Source organism: Danio rerio, chromosome 4, assembly GCF_049306965.1.
Source record: "Danio rerio strain Tuebingen ecotype United States chromosome 4, GRCz12tu, whole genome shotgun sequence".
NCBI lineage: Eukaryota > Metazoa > Chordata > Actinopteri > Cypriniformes > Danionidae > Danio > Danio rerio.
Window position 1 is genome coordinate 75,660,103 of NC_133179.1, and position 17,749 is coordinate 75,677,851.

Sequence of the window (17,749 nt, forward strand, 5' to 3'; positions counted from 1 at the left end):
TTCAGGTGTGTTTGATCAGGGTTGGAGCTAAAATCTGCAGGACACCGGCCCTCCAGGAACAAGTCTGGTGACCCCTGGTGTAGATCATTTCCAGAATAAACATTGCCTGATAATTTACTCACTTCCACTGTCTTCCCCTGTCATAAAAGATGGAAATGAAGTAAAAACATGTATAATCAGGGGTGCGGGTGTGCATGCGTAATCAAAATAAAAAACGCAGACCATGAATGTCACTAAATATTGCTTATAAGCTCAATAAACTCTTAAAGTAGATGCTTATTAATAGTTATTAAGGTGTAGTTGGGTTTGGGTGTTGTGTAGGACTAGAATAAGATCTTTATAAGTGCTCATCTTCAGAATTATCAGGTAATAAGTCAGTATTTAATAGTGTGGATTGTTATTTAAACTAAAGTGTTGGTCAAATATGCCCTTAAATGAATTGAGGAGCCATAATGGGGACTGTTTGAGCTCCATCTTGTGTCAGATTGAAATAGTCTTGTGCTCTGCTAAATGTCCACTAGATGGCAGTAGAAGACAGCAGTGATGAAAGATGAGGAAGTGTGTTAAATGAGAAAAACAGTGTTGTAATAATGTGTGTGTGTGTGTGTGTGTGTGTGTGTGTGTGTGTGTGTGTGTGTGTGTGTGTGTGTGTGTGTGTGTGTGTGCGTGTGCATGTGAGAGAGAGAGAAAGCTGTTGAATACACAGCTAGTCTTGAACAAAGAGCTTGAGTTCAGTTGAACTCATTCAGACATTCAGCAGAGTACAGTACACGAGTACAGGACAACTGAGGAAGAGGCGCTGGTGTCAGCTTTACAGCATTCAGGAGTTTAGCTTGATCAGTAGTAATATAATCACTGTTAATACAGGTCATGATCCTCTTGCTTTTCTGCATTGGATGAGGAATTCAGTTTAATCAGGATCTGATGAGGATGAAGAAAACACCTTGAATATCCAGTATACTGTAACGGATTAAACAGCGCAGCGTGTGAGAGATTACCGTGTCTACAGGTGCAGAGTAAACATGTTCTCATGTCTCAAACAGGTTTAGACAAGTTTTCCAGAAGTGAAAGAATTTTCAGATCTGTTGTTCAACTCGACAGTTCAGCGGAGGAACAGAGAGATCTGCAGGCATTATCTGAGGTGAGAGTTTGCTCTTTCTGTACTTTATAATATCAGTGAGTGTCGTCTTATAAGCGTCGATCATCTCTCTGTGTTTCTGACACTTCACTGCTGAGCTGAAGACATTCTGATCATTTACTGTCCACTGTTTAATGTCGAGTGTGTTTCTGAAAGACGATCACAGAAAGCTGATCATTCTGAATCTGTGATTTATTACTGATCTGTGTGTTTATGAGTGATTGGTGATTCTCAGACTGTATTCCTCATCGTATCGATGTGAGTCTGAAACTCACTCGACATCTTCATTCTGATGTGATACTGTGTCTACAGGATTAATTACAGACTCATTCAGTGAACTGAGCAGCTTTTCTACTGTCATTTATTAAGCTCACAGCAAGTGTTGAGTCACAAAAGCTCTAATAATAGTATCATGAATGCATTTAGTTTGTTTGATGAGTGTACATTTGTGGAGAAGAAGAGCTGAAGTACGATAAAGTGAACATTTTTCCCAATCGTTGGAGGTCAAACTGATCCAGCCATTGTTGGATTATTGTTGGATACCTCACCTTGTCCACCTGCTTGCTGAGGTCTAAGAGCTGGGCCTAGATGTGCTCCATAGCAAACCTTCAGCGAGGGTCGGCTTCGGGGTCGTTTGGTTCCTGGTCCTCTTCCGACGATGCTAGTCGAGACACTATGGGAACCACTGGGTGATTGGACTGCAACTACACACTTTCCGGCACTTTGCTTTGCCATGGCCTCCTTCTGGGCCGAGGCAGAGAGCTCCGAGTGCTGCTTCAGTTGTCTGTCTAGCCGGGCCGGCACCCTTCGACAACCAGGCATGGCGTCTTCCACACGTCCAGCGGCAAGCGAGAGCAAAAGCCTCTTCTCGTCTGAGTTTGTCACCTTGTAAACCACTGACAGGTGCGGCGAGAGCCGGCTGTAATCGTTGAAGCACATTCGGCCATGACTCTCCAACACAAATGATTATGGGGGAAGAGACCCACACACCACATGGAGCAGTTAAAAGGTGGCAGCAGAGGTGTCCACTTTAGCATCATGACACTTGTGCCCTTCCTAAAGGGGCAGACACCCCCCGCCCCCGGGGTGTAACCTTGCGGATGGATGGGTGCAGACTGTAACCCCGCACCACTGGCCTTGGCTCGTTTCACCCCGCCAGAGACTCTACTAGCCCCACCAACCCCTACCCCCCCTGGTTGCCCCTTTGCGGGGCAAGCGCCAGCTCCGCAGGGGTCCCTGGATTGGCACCTGTTCTCCAGCAGTGCCCGGGCACTCCACACTTAAGCCCGGGAACATGGACTTAGCCAAATGTACTGTTGGTGACCCACCTGGCTCTGGTGCACTACCCTCTCCCCCATTCTATCTCCTGGGTGTATTCAAATTCAAAGATAGCTGGGTGCACCCGCCTTTCCCAGTTCCATCACCTAAGGCCATGTTCAGTTTTTGAGGTGGCTGGGGTGCACTTACGACACAGCTCTACCACCTGATAATATGAGTTCCATGTTTGCCTTGCACAGGTTGATGGCAAGTGACAGGGGTCGGACGCGTTTGCTGGGGCAGCTAGCCTGCCTAAAGACCCCCTGGTTCCTTCTCAACCATGCCAGAATGCACAGCCAACGGCTCATGAGAAACTAATGCAGTTGCCTGGGCAGCCAAGCTGGTCGAAGACCCTCTGCTTGGTTCTCAATGTGCCAGGATGTACAGGCAACAGCTCTCTGGAAATAAACGCACTTGCCTGGGCAGCCAAGTTGGTCGAAGGCCCCCTGCTTGGTTCTCAATGTGCCAGGGTGCACACCCAACGACTTGCGGGAAACGAACGCACTTGCCTGGGCAGCTAAGCTGGTCGAAGGCCCCCTGCTTGGTTTTCACAGTGCCATGCGTTCTCCTTGCCTTACATTCTGTGTTTTTTAAATCTTGCTTTGCTTTGTTTGTTTTACTCTGTCTGCTGCCTGCCTTCTGACCACTCGCCAAATCTGGATTTGCCTTGTTTACATCTGTTTGCTTGCCTGACCATTCTGCTAAACCTGCGTTTGGATCCACACCCAAGTCGTCAGCTTCACTTCACATTACAGGGGAAGATTTTCTTGACACACTTTGATCAATTAGTATCACTTGAGCATGGTGTCAACGCCACAGCCTACCTGAGTATTGCTGCTGACCATGTCCATCCCTTTATGAGCACAGTGTCTCCATCTTCTGATGGCTACTTCCAGCAGGATAACGCAGCATGTCATAAAGCTCAATCATCTCAGACTGGTGTCTTGAACATGACGATTATCCCACTCGATCACGTGAAGCCTCGTATGATCACTGGATGTCATGACAACACCGTCACACCGGAAAACTTTGAATATTATGGAGTCCAGATTTGAGAAGCCCTGGCCTAAATCAAGCACTGAAAGCATCTTTCACTGGCTCAGAGACAAGTGTAAAACTTTGAATCTGGTAGTTGTTTAGGCATATATTGACACCAATAAAAACAGCAACACAGTAGACGCATTTCCACTATCGGGCCAGTGCGAGCCAGGGCTTTAATCAGGCCGGGGCGGGCCAATAGCCCGGGAGGTTGAGAAATGAGGCTGAAATCATGTCGCGTTTCCACTGTCGGGCTAAAGCTCACAGCGCGTCACGCAAACACCGCCCACAGAACGTCCCCGAATCAAACGTCACACAACCCGCCCACTTCAGCGGGAATCAGGCAGATAAAGCACACCATAGAATCATCACGAAACGAAACCATTAAAATGAAGACAACCGAAACAAACAAACGACACGTTACTGTACAGCAGTACATGAAATGTCTATACGCACAGACCTGTGTATTTCCATTCATTACATTTGTTTACTCGCCGACCGACTGCATTGTGCATGGAGTGCTCTCGCCACTAACGCAGGGACCCAACACAGAGAGCGCACACATCCATAATATAAAGCCACAGAAATTCTCCTTTATAACTCGATATGGCATGTATTTTTAACATCCTCGTTTTGATAGAAGTCGTGTTAAGTTTTCAGCACAAGAGCGAGTAGCCTAATAAAATATAGCCATTTGTTGCGCTCGGCAGCTATTCACTAAAACTCCTCATTTAAAGTTTCATTTATAAATTTAACCACGTCAAATAAAAACATAAACAGTTGTTTGAGGATATAGAACACATTTTGTGTTTGGACTTTCCCCCATATGCGTTTAAAGCAGCGAGCGCTGCGCAGGACTGAGTGACAGAAAAAAGGTATAGGAGATTCTGCTTTCACTCACCCAAATAATGCTCTGTTTGCGCGATTTGATTAATATCATCGTATTTAAATACTTTATAAATATTTACTTATATAAATATTTACTTATATAAATATTTCAAACCTTCTCCGGTGTTTATTGTTTTTAGAAAATATCGAAAATCTTTTTTTTGTCAGACAGGTCTTTGCAAAATGAAAGGCTATATGTGGCTTTAAAACGGTTTGATTTATGTATTGTATATAGGCTACCTACATTGTTATAGTTAGCTTTTGTTTATTTTATATTGGTTAATTTATTTAATGTGATTTTATATATATCCGGTATTTGTAATTCTTTAAATTATATTTCAATATACCTTAGGCTATTTTATTAAGATATGACAATATATTGTTTAAAGTCTACGAAAGTGGGCACGTATTTTGTTAAGTTTATGTCTTTCTGTTGTATTTATATGTGTATTATCTCCAAAATAAATAAAGAAAAAAGCCGCTCGCGGCTAGAGCTGTGAAGGAGCGCTCTTGCCCGGTCTCACACACACATACAGGCATCTAAACGTGCACAAACAAACAAACATTTTAAACTTGACAAAAACTCTCGAAAACCTTTACTGTCTGCTGTGTTTTTAATATGGTGTAAAGATTATTATGCGTTATTTAAACATAAAGGAGGACGCAGCAAAGAACGTCACTATAAATTAAAACTACTTTATTATTTTATGCAGCAGCCTTACATTTAAAAGGGGAACATAAGGGCGATCATACGCAAAAAGACCCCAGACTATAAGGCTAGATGTTTTCTTTCCCTTATTTCTTTATTTGTTTGGCGCATGTACTCATGTGCGATCAGAAAACTGCCCGCCTCTCCTTTCACTCCGCCCCGAAGCCCCAGCTGGCCCTCCTTGGCCCAAGGTATTCGGCGGGCCAAAAAGGCCGGCCGCTGGCCCCAAGAAAGCCCCGCTTTGGCCCGATTAGGCCCCGGAAGTGACAGTGGAAACCCCACTGGCCTTGGCTCGCCCTGGCTCGCTCGCTTTAGGCGCGATAGTGGAAACGCGGCTAATATCTACAGTATCTATAAACATCGTCCCTACAAAAATAAGCTCTTACATAGAAGACAAGTTATTGCTGATTTTGAAGACATTGTCCTAGACTTGGCCACGCTTAGTGTGATAAAGCTATTTGTGGTTACATGTTAAAGGAAAAGACATGCTGCTGCTGCCTGCCGGTGTGGTGCACTGGTGAAAATAAATGCTGGCAGCCAGAGAGTTCAATTCTCATTATTTCATGCTGTTATATTTAATTTTTGTTATCTCTTTTATTTGTGTTGGGGATGATGAGAACTCGACTGTATGCATGATATTTCAGAGTCCAATATGTCAGAGCACAAGTCCAATCAAAACTGGACTCAATCCCAGACACGGACTCGGAAGTCCAAGTTTGTTCGAGTCCAAGTTTGAGAACCCCAACACTACTTCTTTTTGCATTCATTGTACAACACTGTCAGAAAAAAGGAACCAATAAAGTACATTAAATATACCTTGCAGAAGGCATCATGCTTATCCAAAACAGGCAAAGCAGCAGATGAATATTACTTAATATATTTAGATGTAACCCCATTTGTAATCTTTAACATTTTCAGCCACACATTTTTTCTCAGCCACTGTAATGAACTACTGTTCTTTTATTCTGTAATTAAATGATGTAACGCCGTTACATGTAACTAGTTACCCAGGTAAAAAAAAAAAAGAAAAGTGCACTAAAATGCACTTTATTTAAGTATACTTAGTACACTTTTCAGTACTGTACTAAAAGTGCTCTATTTCCACACACTTATTCTGTACTTAATGTACTAAAAGATAGTATTAAGTATGTTAAGATAAGCTTAATACCATCTAAGTGCACTCAACTGTGCTATTTTGAGACACCCTGAAATTGAATTAAAATGTGCTTTTAACATACTATATATGTATTTTAAAAATATATATTTAGTTACAACTAGAAATACACTTGAACCCTAATTTAAAACATTTAAATATATACATGACTAATTTAAAGAATAATACAAATTGCTTCATCAAAACACTTTAATCTTTCTGTGCAATAAACCACAAGTCCAAAAAATACCTTATGGGAAGAACAAAAACTAAGCAAAACCTGAGAACACAAAAATATAAATAAGATGCAACATTACAGCACATATATAAAATGTAAAGATATTTTGGGAAAATGTACTTCTACTACAATACATTACTGATAGATTTTTAATAAAGTCAATTTAATATAAACCTAAAATTACCACACTCAAAATCTATTTCAGTGTTAGTGATAATATTGCATTCATATTAAGTGTACTTAAGTACAAGTTTTGGGAAAATGTCCTTCTACTATAATACATTACTAATAGATGTTTTATATATTAACTTATTTTAAACTTAGGATTAGTATGTAAACAGTGTACTAAAAATCAACTCATGTTTAAAGCATTTAAAGCACACTTTTGAAAAACACACTAATAAAACTGTTTTTTCTGTAGTGTACTTTATTGTAGTACACTAAACATTTATTTAACTATTACTGGTATTTAGTATACTTTTGTCAAGTGTACTAAAGTCCTACTGAAGTATAAACATACTTTTAATTAGTATATTTATAGTGTAAAACCATCAAACTTTTATTTAACACACAAAATAACAATGTACTAAAAATGTGTTTGCGGGTATTTAAGTGTATTTTAGTTGCATTTAATTATATATATTTTTTCACCTGGGTACTCCCCAACACTGGTGGGGGTGGTGGTGGGCATGTGTACTCAGAATGTAGTTTGTCAGGGTCTTTTAACAGAGGACAGATGTGTGTGATTCTCCATCAGTGTCACCTGTCATCTGAAATCTTTCCTAAAACTGGTTTTATTAGTTTTCTGAAATGGTTGTGGTTTAACCTGTTGAACATCTAAAAACACTCCTGCGTGATGATACAGGAAGAGATGGTACAGAGCTTCTGCTCAAGACTCCAGTTAAGTAGAGGATCAAGACACTAGGCATGGGCTGGTGTAAGTTTCTGACATTATGATAAATATTGGGTAAAAATATCTGCTTTATAAAGAATGTAAATCACTGCTGTAAAATATGGTCTTTTTAAATGTCTGGGTAAAAAATAAATAAAAAATTGCCCCCATTGAACAAAATACATTTTATTTTAGGAAGCATTTGTAATATTTTGGAGCAGTAAACATGTCAGGATAAATAACTGAAATAAATCACTGACTTCTGCTCTCTTCATTAGCTTCAAGAACAGATTTCTTTACTACACATAAAAAACCCATTACAAATACCTTAGGAATGGTATAACAGAACATTTTAGCGGTATCAAAACCTCGACATTTCCAAACCACAGTAAACATTGAGACCAGTTATCCTCCCATGCCTACAGAAACATCTACATTATTCCTGATAAATAAGTACAACTTAAAATAGTGACAATCAATGTTCAAAATCTCCTTCATTTCAGGTTAAATTCAGCATTCAAATAGTAAATAAACACTTAGGTCTACATGTTAATAGTGAAACTAATTCAGATGTTGTTGCTCTTGTCCTGTAGCTGTAAACGAGTGAAGCACGATGGCGAATGTTGAAGAACTGCTCAAGAACTCACTGGATAAACTGGAAGTAGCTGGACTAAACGAGTTTCTGTGGTGTTTATCAAATGACCAAGGAGACAACTCAAAAGCTAAAATGGAGAATGCAGACCGGTTGAAGATGGTGGAGAAGATGGTGTCATGTTTTGGACCAAAAGGAGCTGTGAAGATCACAGTGGACATCCTGAGGAAAATAAAGCAGAATGACTGGGCTGATCAGCTGGAGAAGACACTGAAGCAAGGTATTGTTGAATTCCCTGTCAAACTTTACATATGTGACAATTTAATTCACATTTGATCAGTTCAAGTCTTTCATGTTAAACCCTGTTCAGGGAATGGTTTTTGAGTCAGATGTATTGTCATTTATTGCACAGCTTCTTAACTAGAGTAGAGTTCAAGCAGCTGTTCATAAGTTCCTTCTTAAACTGCAATGTAAAGTCAACACTAGAGGCTTATAATGACTAGCTAGTCTGTAACTAAACTTAATCTTACTTCAGTTGCACCACGGGTTCTTAAGGTGAAGCGTGGTTAGCAGGTCGTAAGCTCTCTGTAGAGAAGTCAATTGTGGTCACATTGAATTTCATTATATCCTATAAAAGGCTTTCAAATCATTACACTACTTTAAAATAATGCGACTAATGCATCCATATATAACTGTCCTATGAAAATGAAATGACTGGTTACATTTCTATAGTACACTAAATTAATCACTAGTAAACAAATGCTCAGGTCTATATGTTAATAGTGAAAGTAATTCAGATGTTGTTGCTCTTGTCCTGCAGCTGTGAACGGGGGAAGCAGAATTAATGTAGAAGAGCTGCTCAAGAACTCACTGGATGATCTGCTAATATCTGAACTAAAGGAGTTTCTGTGGTGTTTAGCGAAAAACTATAAATGTATTTCAAAAGATGAAATGGAGAATGCAGACAGCATGGATACAGTGGATAAGATGGTGTCATGTTTTGGATCAGAAAGAGCTGTGACGATCACAGTGAACACCCTGAGGAAAATGAGCCAGAATCAATTGGCTGAAGAGCTGGAGATTGCACAGAAGCAAGGTATTGATTAATTCTGTCTCACTTTACCAATCTCATCATTTGATTCACATTTGATCAGTTCAAGTCTTTCATGTTAAACCCTGTCCTATGGTTTCTGAGTCAGATGTATTGACATAACATTTATTGCACCAGGGTAGAGTTGCAGCAGCTGTTCATAAGTTCCTTATTGAACTGCAATGTAAAGTCTACACTAGAGGCTTAGAGCTCTATTTTGATGATCCATGTGCAAAGTGCATGGTCTAACAGGGTTGAGCTTATTCTCTTAATGAGTTATAGATGTGTTTTGAGAATAAACCAATCAGAGACTCGTCTGTCATTCCCTTTAAGAGTCAGTTGCGTCGCGCCATAAGTGCATTTGCTATGTACATGACGGACTTTGTAAGTGTAAAAACTAAAAACTTCTTTAGTGAGAACATAAGCTGCGTCCCAAATGGCACACCATGCACTCATGCACTATGTACTTGTGCACTTACACACTCAACAGGATAGTATATGTAGTGTCGCCCCAAATGGCACACTAATGTTTTTTTACTAAGCGGAAATTCAAACCGTTTCCCTCATGGCGTTTGACCGTCGCCAAATCAGTGAAATAAACGACCGAATTATCAAATAATACCTGCCGTGAGTGTTGCCGCATTCACCATCGGGAGGCGCTATAATCACTCTCGTAGGAGAATTTTGCTTTCACCATCCAAAATAAATAAAGTTATTCAACATGTGCGCCCGATAGCTCCGCCCCTTCCGCTACGTAAGCAAACCTGCGGTCGTTGAGTGTGTGAAGTGTCCATCATTACACACTTCATTTTAGCGGCTGAATGAGTGCAGCATCCGGGTAATTAAAGTGCACTTATTATTCTTAGAGTTTTCAATGTGAACGCACTACTTACACTATTTATACTACAAAATGCCGTATAATAGTGCATAAGTAAGCGATTTGGGACGCAGCTTACAGTTAAGCAGAGCATCTACAGCACGAGAATGAGAGATGAGCCTCCTCATTCTTTACTTTCACTTTCTCTCTCGTGGATAGGGAAACGTGTTGTACGCACAGACATCCACCAGCCTACATGAATAATTTGGTGTATTAAGCACAAAGATTTGTGTCAAAACTGTTTCTAAATTCAGTTCTAATCTCCAGCAAGCGAAGAAATGAACAATAATAATGAAGTGTGCTCAAACAACTGAGCTATATCCAAACACGCATGCTGCGCCCTATATGGTCTGAAACCTGACAGGTGGACAGCTTGTTTTTAATAAAACAAATATAAATATGCATGGTGGCGCAGTAGGTAGTGCTGTCGAATCAATGCTTAGGTCCATATGGTAAACGTGAAAGTAATTCAGATGTTGTTGCTCTTGTCCTGTAGCTGTGAACAGTAGAAGCAGGTTAAATGATGAAGAGCTGCTCGAGTACGCACTGGATGAACTGAGAGAATCTGAACTGAAGGAGTTTCTGTGGTGTTTAATGAAAAACCGCAGGGATATTTCAAATGCTGAAATGAGGAATGCAGACAGGAGGAAGACCGTGGAGAAGATGGTGTCCTGTTTTGGACCAGAAAGAGCTGTGATGATCACAGTGGACACCCTGAGGAAAATATACCGTAATGAATTGGCTGACGAGCTGCAGATTGCACAGAAGCAAGGTAATGTTTAATTCTCTGTCTCACTTTACAAATCTCATCATTTGATTCACAATAAATCAGTCAAACAAGTCTTTCATGTTAAACCCTGTCCAGGCAATGGTTTCTGAGTCAGACGTATTGTCACAACATTTATTGCACAGCTTCTTAACCAGGGTAGAGTTGCAGCAATCAAACTATTACCTTCATGTAGGACTTTAAACCAGATTTTCCCACAAGATTGTCACGGGGGCATGAATGAAATGTTCATGAGCGAATGTGAAACTGCCGAACTGCAGGTAAAGTTACAGGAAACTCTTAGATGAAAGCGGATAACTAGACTAATAACTAGGCGAATAACTTTACAAATTTACTGATGTAAATTAGCTTTATAGCTAACTCTGGCACAACATGTCATGTTGTACATTGTCCCTGTATAAATAAATAAAATAAATAAAAAACTAGGCGAATAACTAGACTACAGATGTCCATGTCTTCGAAGTCAGTGAAATCCCATGCTGTCACATTCTGAAACACAACAGTCACAATTAACAAATGAACATAGAGACATGCCTGAAATAATACACAACACGGCCCTTTTAGGTGCATTGCTTGCTGCAGACATACAACATCTAAATAAAATAGAAAATCAAATCAACCGCATGGCCATGCTTAAGAGCACAATCCAGTAGACCTTCATAAAAAGCCATTTAACTTACAAAACTACATGTCACAAGTCACACTGAATGCTCAATGATAATACAACCGAATTATAAACTAAATGTGTGAAATCGCTACTTTCTTACGTTAATATTGATATATTAAGAGCATAAAACACCCACCCACAGCATCTGCTGTGTTATGCCACTTCCTGTCTAAATTGTATGTCTGCAGTACCCCAAAGGAACCACATGAGGGCACCCTAGAGAGGCTTATGGGCACCATGTGTCAAAATGATTGATTGATTACCCTCATACAAATATTGAAGATGTAGATGACGGTATAAATATGTGCACGATGCCATAACGTTTTTGGTGTCGGATATGTTTAATCTGTTAATATCACATTTAAAAAAGGCAGTCTTATTTTATTAAGATAAATAATTTTGTTAAGATATTGAAACAACGATCGCTAAGGTAAAAATGTACCAAGTATTTTAAGACTTAAACAATTTCAAGTGTTTTCAAAAATTTCAATTTCAAAACAGTAGGCTACCAATACGATTTAGTGTTTTTCGGTTTGATTGTTTTTAGAACAAAAGGTGTTGTTAAACTATTTAAAAGATGTATATAGAGTTACAATTAGTTAAAATTAATGTTTTTGACAAAACAAAATGTTTTTAAAGTATTAATGTAATAATACTATTAAACGATTTTATAACGAAATATTCTAAAAAGAGAAACAAGTGTATTTTTAAACAGTACAAATATGATTTATTGTTTTCGGTTTGTGTTTTTTAGAACAAAGGGTATTGTTAAACTATTAAAAAGATGTATATATAGTTACAATTAGTTAATTTAATTTAAAAAAAACGAGATATACAACTGATTTATTATACATAGAACTATTGAACAACAAATCAAGCCAACAAACAAATGTCTTGGGATAAATGAAGAAGATAAAGAACTTAAAGGGGTGGTCCACTACACTATCATATTTTAAACTGTAGTTGATGTGTAATGTAGCTGTGTGAACATAAGCGGCATCTCTGAGTGTAAAATGCTCAAAGTTCAATGCAAAGGGAGACCTCGGTTTTTACAGAGTTAGCTTAGCAAAGCCTACAATGAACGAATTTTGGGGACTACAAAAAATACTCCCGCTCCCTGTGAGATCACAAAAGTCACAGGTAAGGGGCGTGGCCAGAGGCGCTGTAACGTTACACCAGAGGGAGAAATGCCGTCCTGCTGTTTCCACAGAGCTTCGACTGTTTCTGTATTTGGGCTTCCAAATGACACGACCCAAACACAGAAGTGCTTACAGTTGACTATTAATTATGTTCCAGAGAACTATAAACTACATACTATTGACAAAACAGCTCCAGGATCCCTGCTGAAAAATCCAGCTTAAACCAGCCTAGGCTGTTTGGCTGGTTTTAGCTGGTCAACCAGCCTGGTTTTAGAGGGCTTTTGGCTATTTCGGCTGGTCAGGCTGGAAAATGACCAGCCAAATCCAGCTAAAACTAGCTTGACCAGCCTGGTTTAGGCTGGATATAGCTGGTTTTGGCTGGACTCCCAGCTTGGCTAGGCAGGTCAAGCTGGTTTTAGCTGGTCATCTCCCAGCCTGACCAGCTAAGACCAGGCTGGAAATGGCTGGAAACCAGCCTGGAAGTGGCCAAAACCCCTCTAAAACCAGCCTGGCCGACCAGTTAAAACTAGCTAACCAGCCTAGGCTGGTTTAAGCTAGATTTTTCAGCAGGGATCTCTCCCAGATCAGTGCTGGATTCGGTTAAAATCTCCTCAAAGATGGCGCAACTACAAGCAAACGCTGTGAACTCTGAGTTTTTATTTGTTAAAATTGATTATGACATGCACAGTGTCTAGCCTCAACGGTGTGTTGTGGTAAAGATGTAAACAATGGGAAATGATGTTTGCCATCGCTAACGGGTTAGCTACAAATTCATATTTATCAGTCAAACAGCTGTAAACACACACACACACACACTTCACCAGCAGAAAAAAAAGATATGTGAGCGATTCATGTTACTTACACAGGCATATTCCAGATATATGTGAAAGACGTCGTGTAACGTGTTGAGTTAAAATACACGAGAGCTTGCCTAACTCGTGTGTAGCAGCAGAAACATCTTTCAGAGGAACTAGGAAATAAATCAGTCGTTTTCATGTTAGCTGAGTAGCTGTGAATAAAATTACATTTTAAGATATAATGACAACTAACTTTACATGATATAAATAATGCAAAACGGAATCACAGGGTTACAGAATGAACGAGAAGGTCTTGACACGAGGACGTACAAGCAGCCACAGCGTCCTCTAGAAGCTAACACATCACTCTTATTTACATGCTTTGAACCAATTAGTGAGCAAGCAGCCACCCAATCAGGATCTGCCACATCCAGAATCCTGGAGTCGTCACAAATCTGTGTTCTTCTTTCTCAGATCTTTCTCAGGTCATGTGTAATCTCACTCCTGATGCGTTTGAGGGGTTGTGTTCAGCTCTACAATCCTCAATCTGTGCCCTGAGAGAGCTGGAGCTGAGTAACAATGACCTGCAGGATTCAGGAGTGAAGAAGCTTCTCTCTGATGGACTGAAGAGTCCAGACTGTCAACTGGAGACACTGAGGTAAAACAGTAAAAACAGATGTTTTCATGAAATAAATGCTGCCTTAAAAATAGTTTTACCTTGTAGAATGCCTCAATTTCTGCTCAAAATGTCATTTTGGTGGACTCGCTTCAATTTAAATCATAGAACAGACAGAAATGCTGCCATTTTGAACTAAATCTGGCTAATAGGGATCGCATTAAAGAACCTCTGTGTTTCGCTGACATTGAGGGTTTCTTTGGGACAGTGTGTTGAAAGTAAAAGACTAAGCAGAAGATCAATGAAACCCTCCTGACCATCTGCTCTGTGTCTTTGCTGTGTTGGATGGTTTGTTTTTGTCTGAAGAAAGATGCTGATTGGATGATGGCAGAACTAAAGATGACCACATCCATATATGTGCACGTTGTGCTGACTCTGCTAGAGGATCATGACCAGATCCAGGCCGTCCTCTGGAGTCTGGGTCAGCCGGCAGATGATCTTCTAGAATGAATTGAGTGTAACCAAGACGGGCTTAAATTCTGCCAGCAGTCTGTTCTTGCTGAAAACAAAAGAGTCAGAGTTTAGGTTTCTGCACCTCGGCTTTATTTCTTCCTTGATATTAAAGATCTCTGTTGGAAAACAACACACAGTAATCATTTATCCTCTGATTTCTCTCCAATGCAGTAATAAGAAAGAGAAGATTCACTTCAAACAGGGACAGTAAGATCTTTTCTGTATTCTGTAAAGTGTTTTCTGTGTAATAGATTAGTCATCCGGTTCATCATAATCATCTGTGTTCTATAGGGTGAGCATCCGTCACTCTGAAGCGTCTGCACGGGATCTTCAAGACCAAGATTCAGATCACTTGAAGCAAGTCCATGAAGAGCCGAAACTGAACTCTGACAATGACAAAACGATTTTTTTTGATGCTCACAGATTGGCTTTCATTGAAAGAGTTACCAATGTGCAGAGCATTGCGGATAAACTTCTAGACCAGAGAATAATTCATAAAGAGCTGTATTCTGAAATCACACAGACTAACGTGACCAGTCAGCATAATATGAGGAAGATTTATGACTCTGTGGGTTTAAAAGGTAAGAAAGCAAAAGCTCGATTCATTGATATCCTTCAGGAAGAAGAGCTCTACCTGCTTGAGGACCTGATGTGCTCTGATGCCTAACTTTGTATTGTTGCCACATAATTGAGCTTATGAAATCCACAAGCTCTCTCATCCAGAGAGTTTTGAGACCTTGCGAGTCTAGAAAAGGAATCAAAAACAACTAAACATTGTGTGTGAATGTTCATACCAAGCTCCAAAACACAACTGTATGGATTAAGATGAAATAAGCAAGATTAACAGGAACATTTGGAGAACGCTTCAAGCATACGATCCACTGTGCAATATGAATTTAAATCAGCTGTGATGATGATGATGCTACCAAATGTGTTGGTTTAGTGGTGAAATGATCGAACTATAGCACTTCTTTCACTATTACTTTGTTTCTACTCACATTGCATCAAGACTACAAAATACAAATAAAATGAAGACCAGTGTTAAGTGTTTCTTTCATTAGAGTAAATTAATGAAAAATGCTTTTAATAACTTTTTAAGCTGCAGTTTGTTTGGTTTTAAATAGTTTCTTGTGTCTGTCCAGCTATGAATAAATAAATAAGTAAGTAAGTAAGTAAATAAATAAATTCATTAATTAAATAAGTAAATAAATAAATAAATTAAATAAGTAAAAAAATAAATAAATAAATAAATTAAATAAACAAGTAAGTAAATAAATAAATAAATTAAATTAATAAGTAAGTTAATTAATTAATTAATTAATTAAATAAGTAAGTAAATAAATAAATTAAATTAATAAGTAAGTAAATAAATTGATTAATTAATTAAATAAGTAAGTAAATAAATAAATAAATTAAATAAGTAAGTAAATAAATTAATAAATTAAATAAGTAAGTAAATAAATAAATAAATAAATAAAATAAGTAAATAAATAAATAAATTAAATAAGTAAATAAAGAAATTAATTAATTAAATAAATAAGTAAATAAATTAATTAAATAAGTAAGTAAATAAATTAAATAAATAAGTAAATAAATAAATTAAATAGGTAAGTAAATAAATAAATAAATTAAATAAGTAAATAAATAAATAAACTAAATAAGTAAGTAAATTAATTAATTAAATAAATAAGTAAGTAAATAAATAAATTAATTAAATAAGTAGGTAAATAAATAAATGAATTAAATTAATAAGTAAGTTAATAATTAAATAAATTGATTAATTAATTAAATAAGTAAGTAAATAAATAAATTAATTAAATAAGTAAGTAAATAAATTAATAAATTAAAAAAGTAAGTAAATAAATAAATAAATAAAATAAGTAAATAAATAAATAAATTAAATAAGTAAATAAAGAAATTAATTAATTAAATAAATAAGTAAATAAATTAATTAAATAAGTAAGTAAATAAATTAAATAAATAAGTAAATAAATAAATTAAATAGGTAAGTAAATAAATAAATAAATTAAATAAGTAAATAAATAAATAAACTAAATAAGTAAATAAATTAATTAATTAAATAAATAAGTAAGTAAATAAATTAATTAATTAAATAAATAAGTAAGTAAATAAATTAATTAATTAAATAAGTAGGTAAATAAATTAATTAATTTAATTAATAAGTAAATAAATAAGTTAATTAATTAATTAAATAAGTAAGTAAATAAATTAAATTAATAAGTAAATAAATAAATAAATTAATTAAATAAGTAAAATAATTAATTAATTAAATTATAAGTAAGTAAATTATTTAAATAATTAATTAATTAATTACGTAAGTAAATAAATTAAATTAATAAGTAAGTAGGTAAGTAAATAAATTAATTAATTAATTAAATAAGTAAGTAAATGAATTAAATAAATAAATAAATAAATAAATTAAATAGGTAAGTAAATATATAAATTAATTAAATAAGTAAGTAAATGAATTAAATAAATAAGTAAATAAATAAATAAATAAATTAAATAGGTAAGTAAGTAAATAAATAAATAAATTAAATAAGTAAATAAATAAATTAAATTAATAAGTAAGTTAATTAATTAATTAAATAAGTAAATAAATAAATAAATTAAATAAGTAAATAAATAAATAAATAAAATTAATAAGTAAGTTAATTAATTAATTAAATAAGTAAGTAAATAAATAAATTAAATTAATAAGTAAGTAAATTAATTAATTAATTAATTAAATAAGTAAGTAAATAAATTAATTAATTAAATTAATAAGTAAGTAAATAAATTAATTATTTAAATAAGTAAGCAAGTAAGTAAGTCAGTAAATAAATAAATTAAATAAGTAAGTAAGTAAGTAAATAAATAAATAAATAAGTGAAATGAGCTGTTACCAGGCTGTGAGACCAGCTAAACCAGACCTGCAGGGCATGCTGATGTTCGCCTTTTGTTCAGTTTTTTTTCCAAAGCAGGGAATTAAAATCCCTATATACACCTAAACACAAGAGAAAGGAAGCTGTAAACTGGTGTCAAACAAATAATAAATAATATAATATAATCATTCTATAGCTTTAATTAGATTATATCTGATATATAATATCCACATAGTGTAATATAACCGTTCTAAACTAACTAAAAATGAAGTTTTACAAATTAGCATCTGCGAATTACACAGACAGAACCAAAAAAAAAAAGTTTTTCTAGAAGGTTCCAGTAAATGTTTAGAGGCCAGACGGATTTACTACAGGTAAGACAATGACTCAAGGTTTATTTACAGAGGCCAGAC

The 17,749-nt window shown here is 36.4% G+C and overlaps 1 protein-coding gene across 2 annotated transcripts; it reads left to right on the forward strand.

Annotated features, from left to right (window-relative positions):
- Positions 1-1,099: 1,099 nt before the first annotated feature.
- On the forward strand, positions 1,100-15,492 carry LOC110437810 (uncharacterized). Of its 2 annotated transcripts, none has more exons than XR_012402912.1 (7): positions 1,100-1,141; positions 7,967-8,245; positions 8,786-9,061; positions 10,429-10,704; positions 13,797-13,980; positions 14,305-14,658; positions 14,743-15,492. XR_012402912.1 is itself a non-coding variant. In XM_021475336.3 (7 exons), exons 2-7 carry the CDS (start codon positions 7,987-7,989, stop codon positions 15,116-15,118), a joined length of 1,407 nt encoding a protein of 468 aa, XP_021331011.3. In that variant the 5' UTR covers positions 1,100-1,141; positions 7,967-7,986; the 3' UTR covers positions 15,119-15,492. The 2 variants fall into 2 exon arrangements, 1 of the variants encoding a protein (XP_021331011.3); XM_021475336.3 differs by having other exon boundaries at positions 14,623-14,658.
- Positions 15,493-17,749: the final 2,257 nt, after the last annotated feature.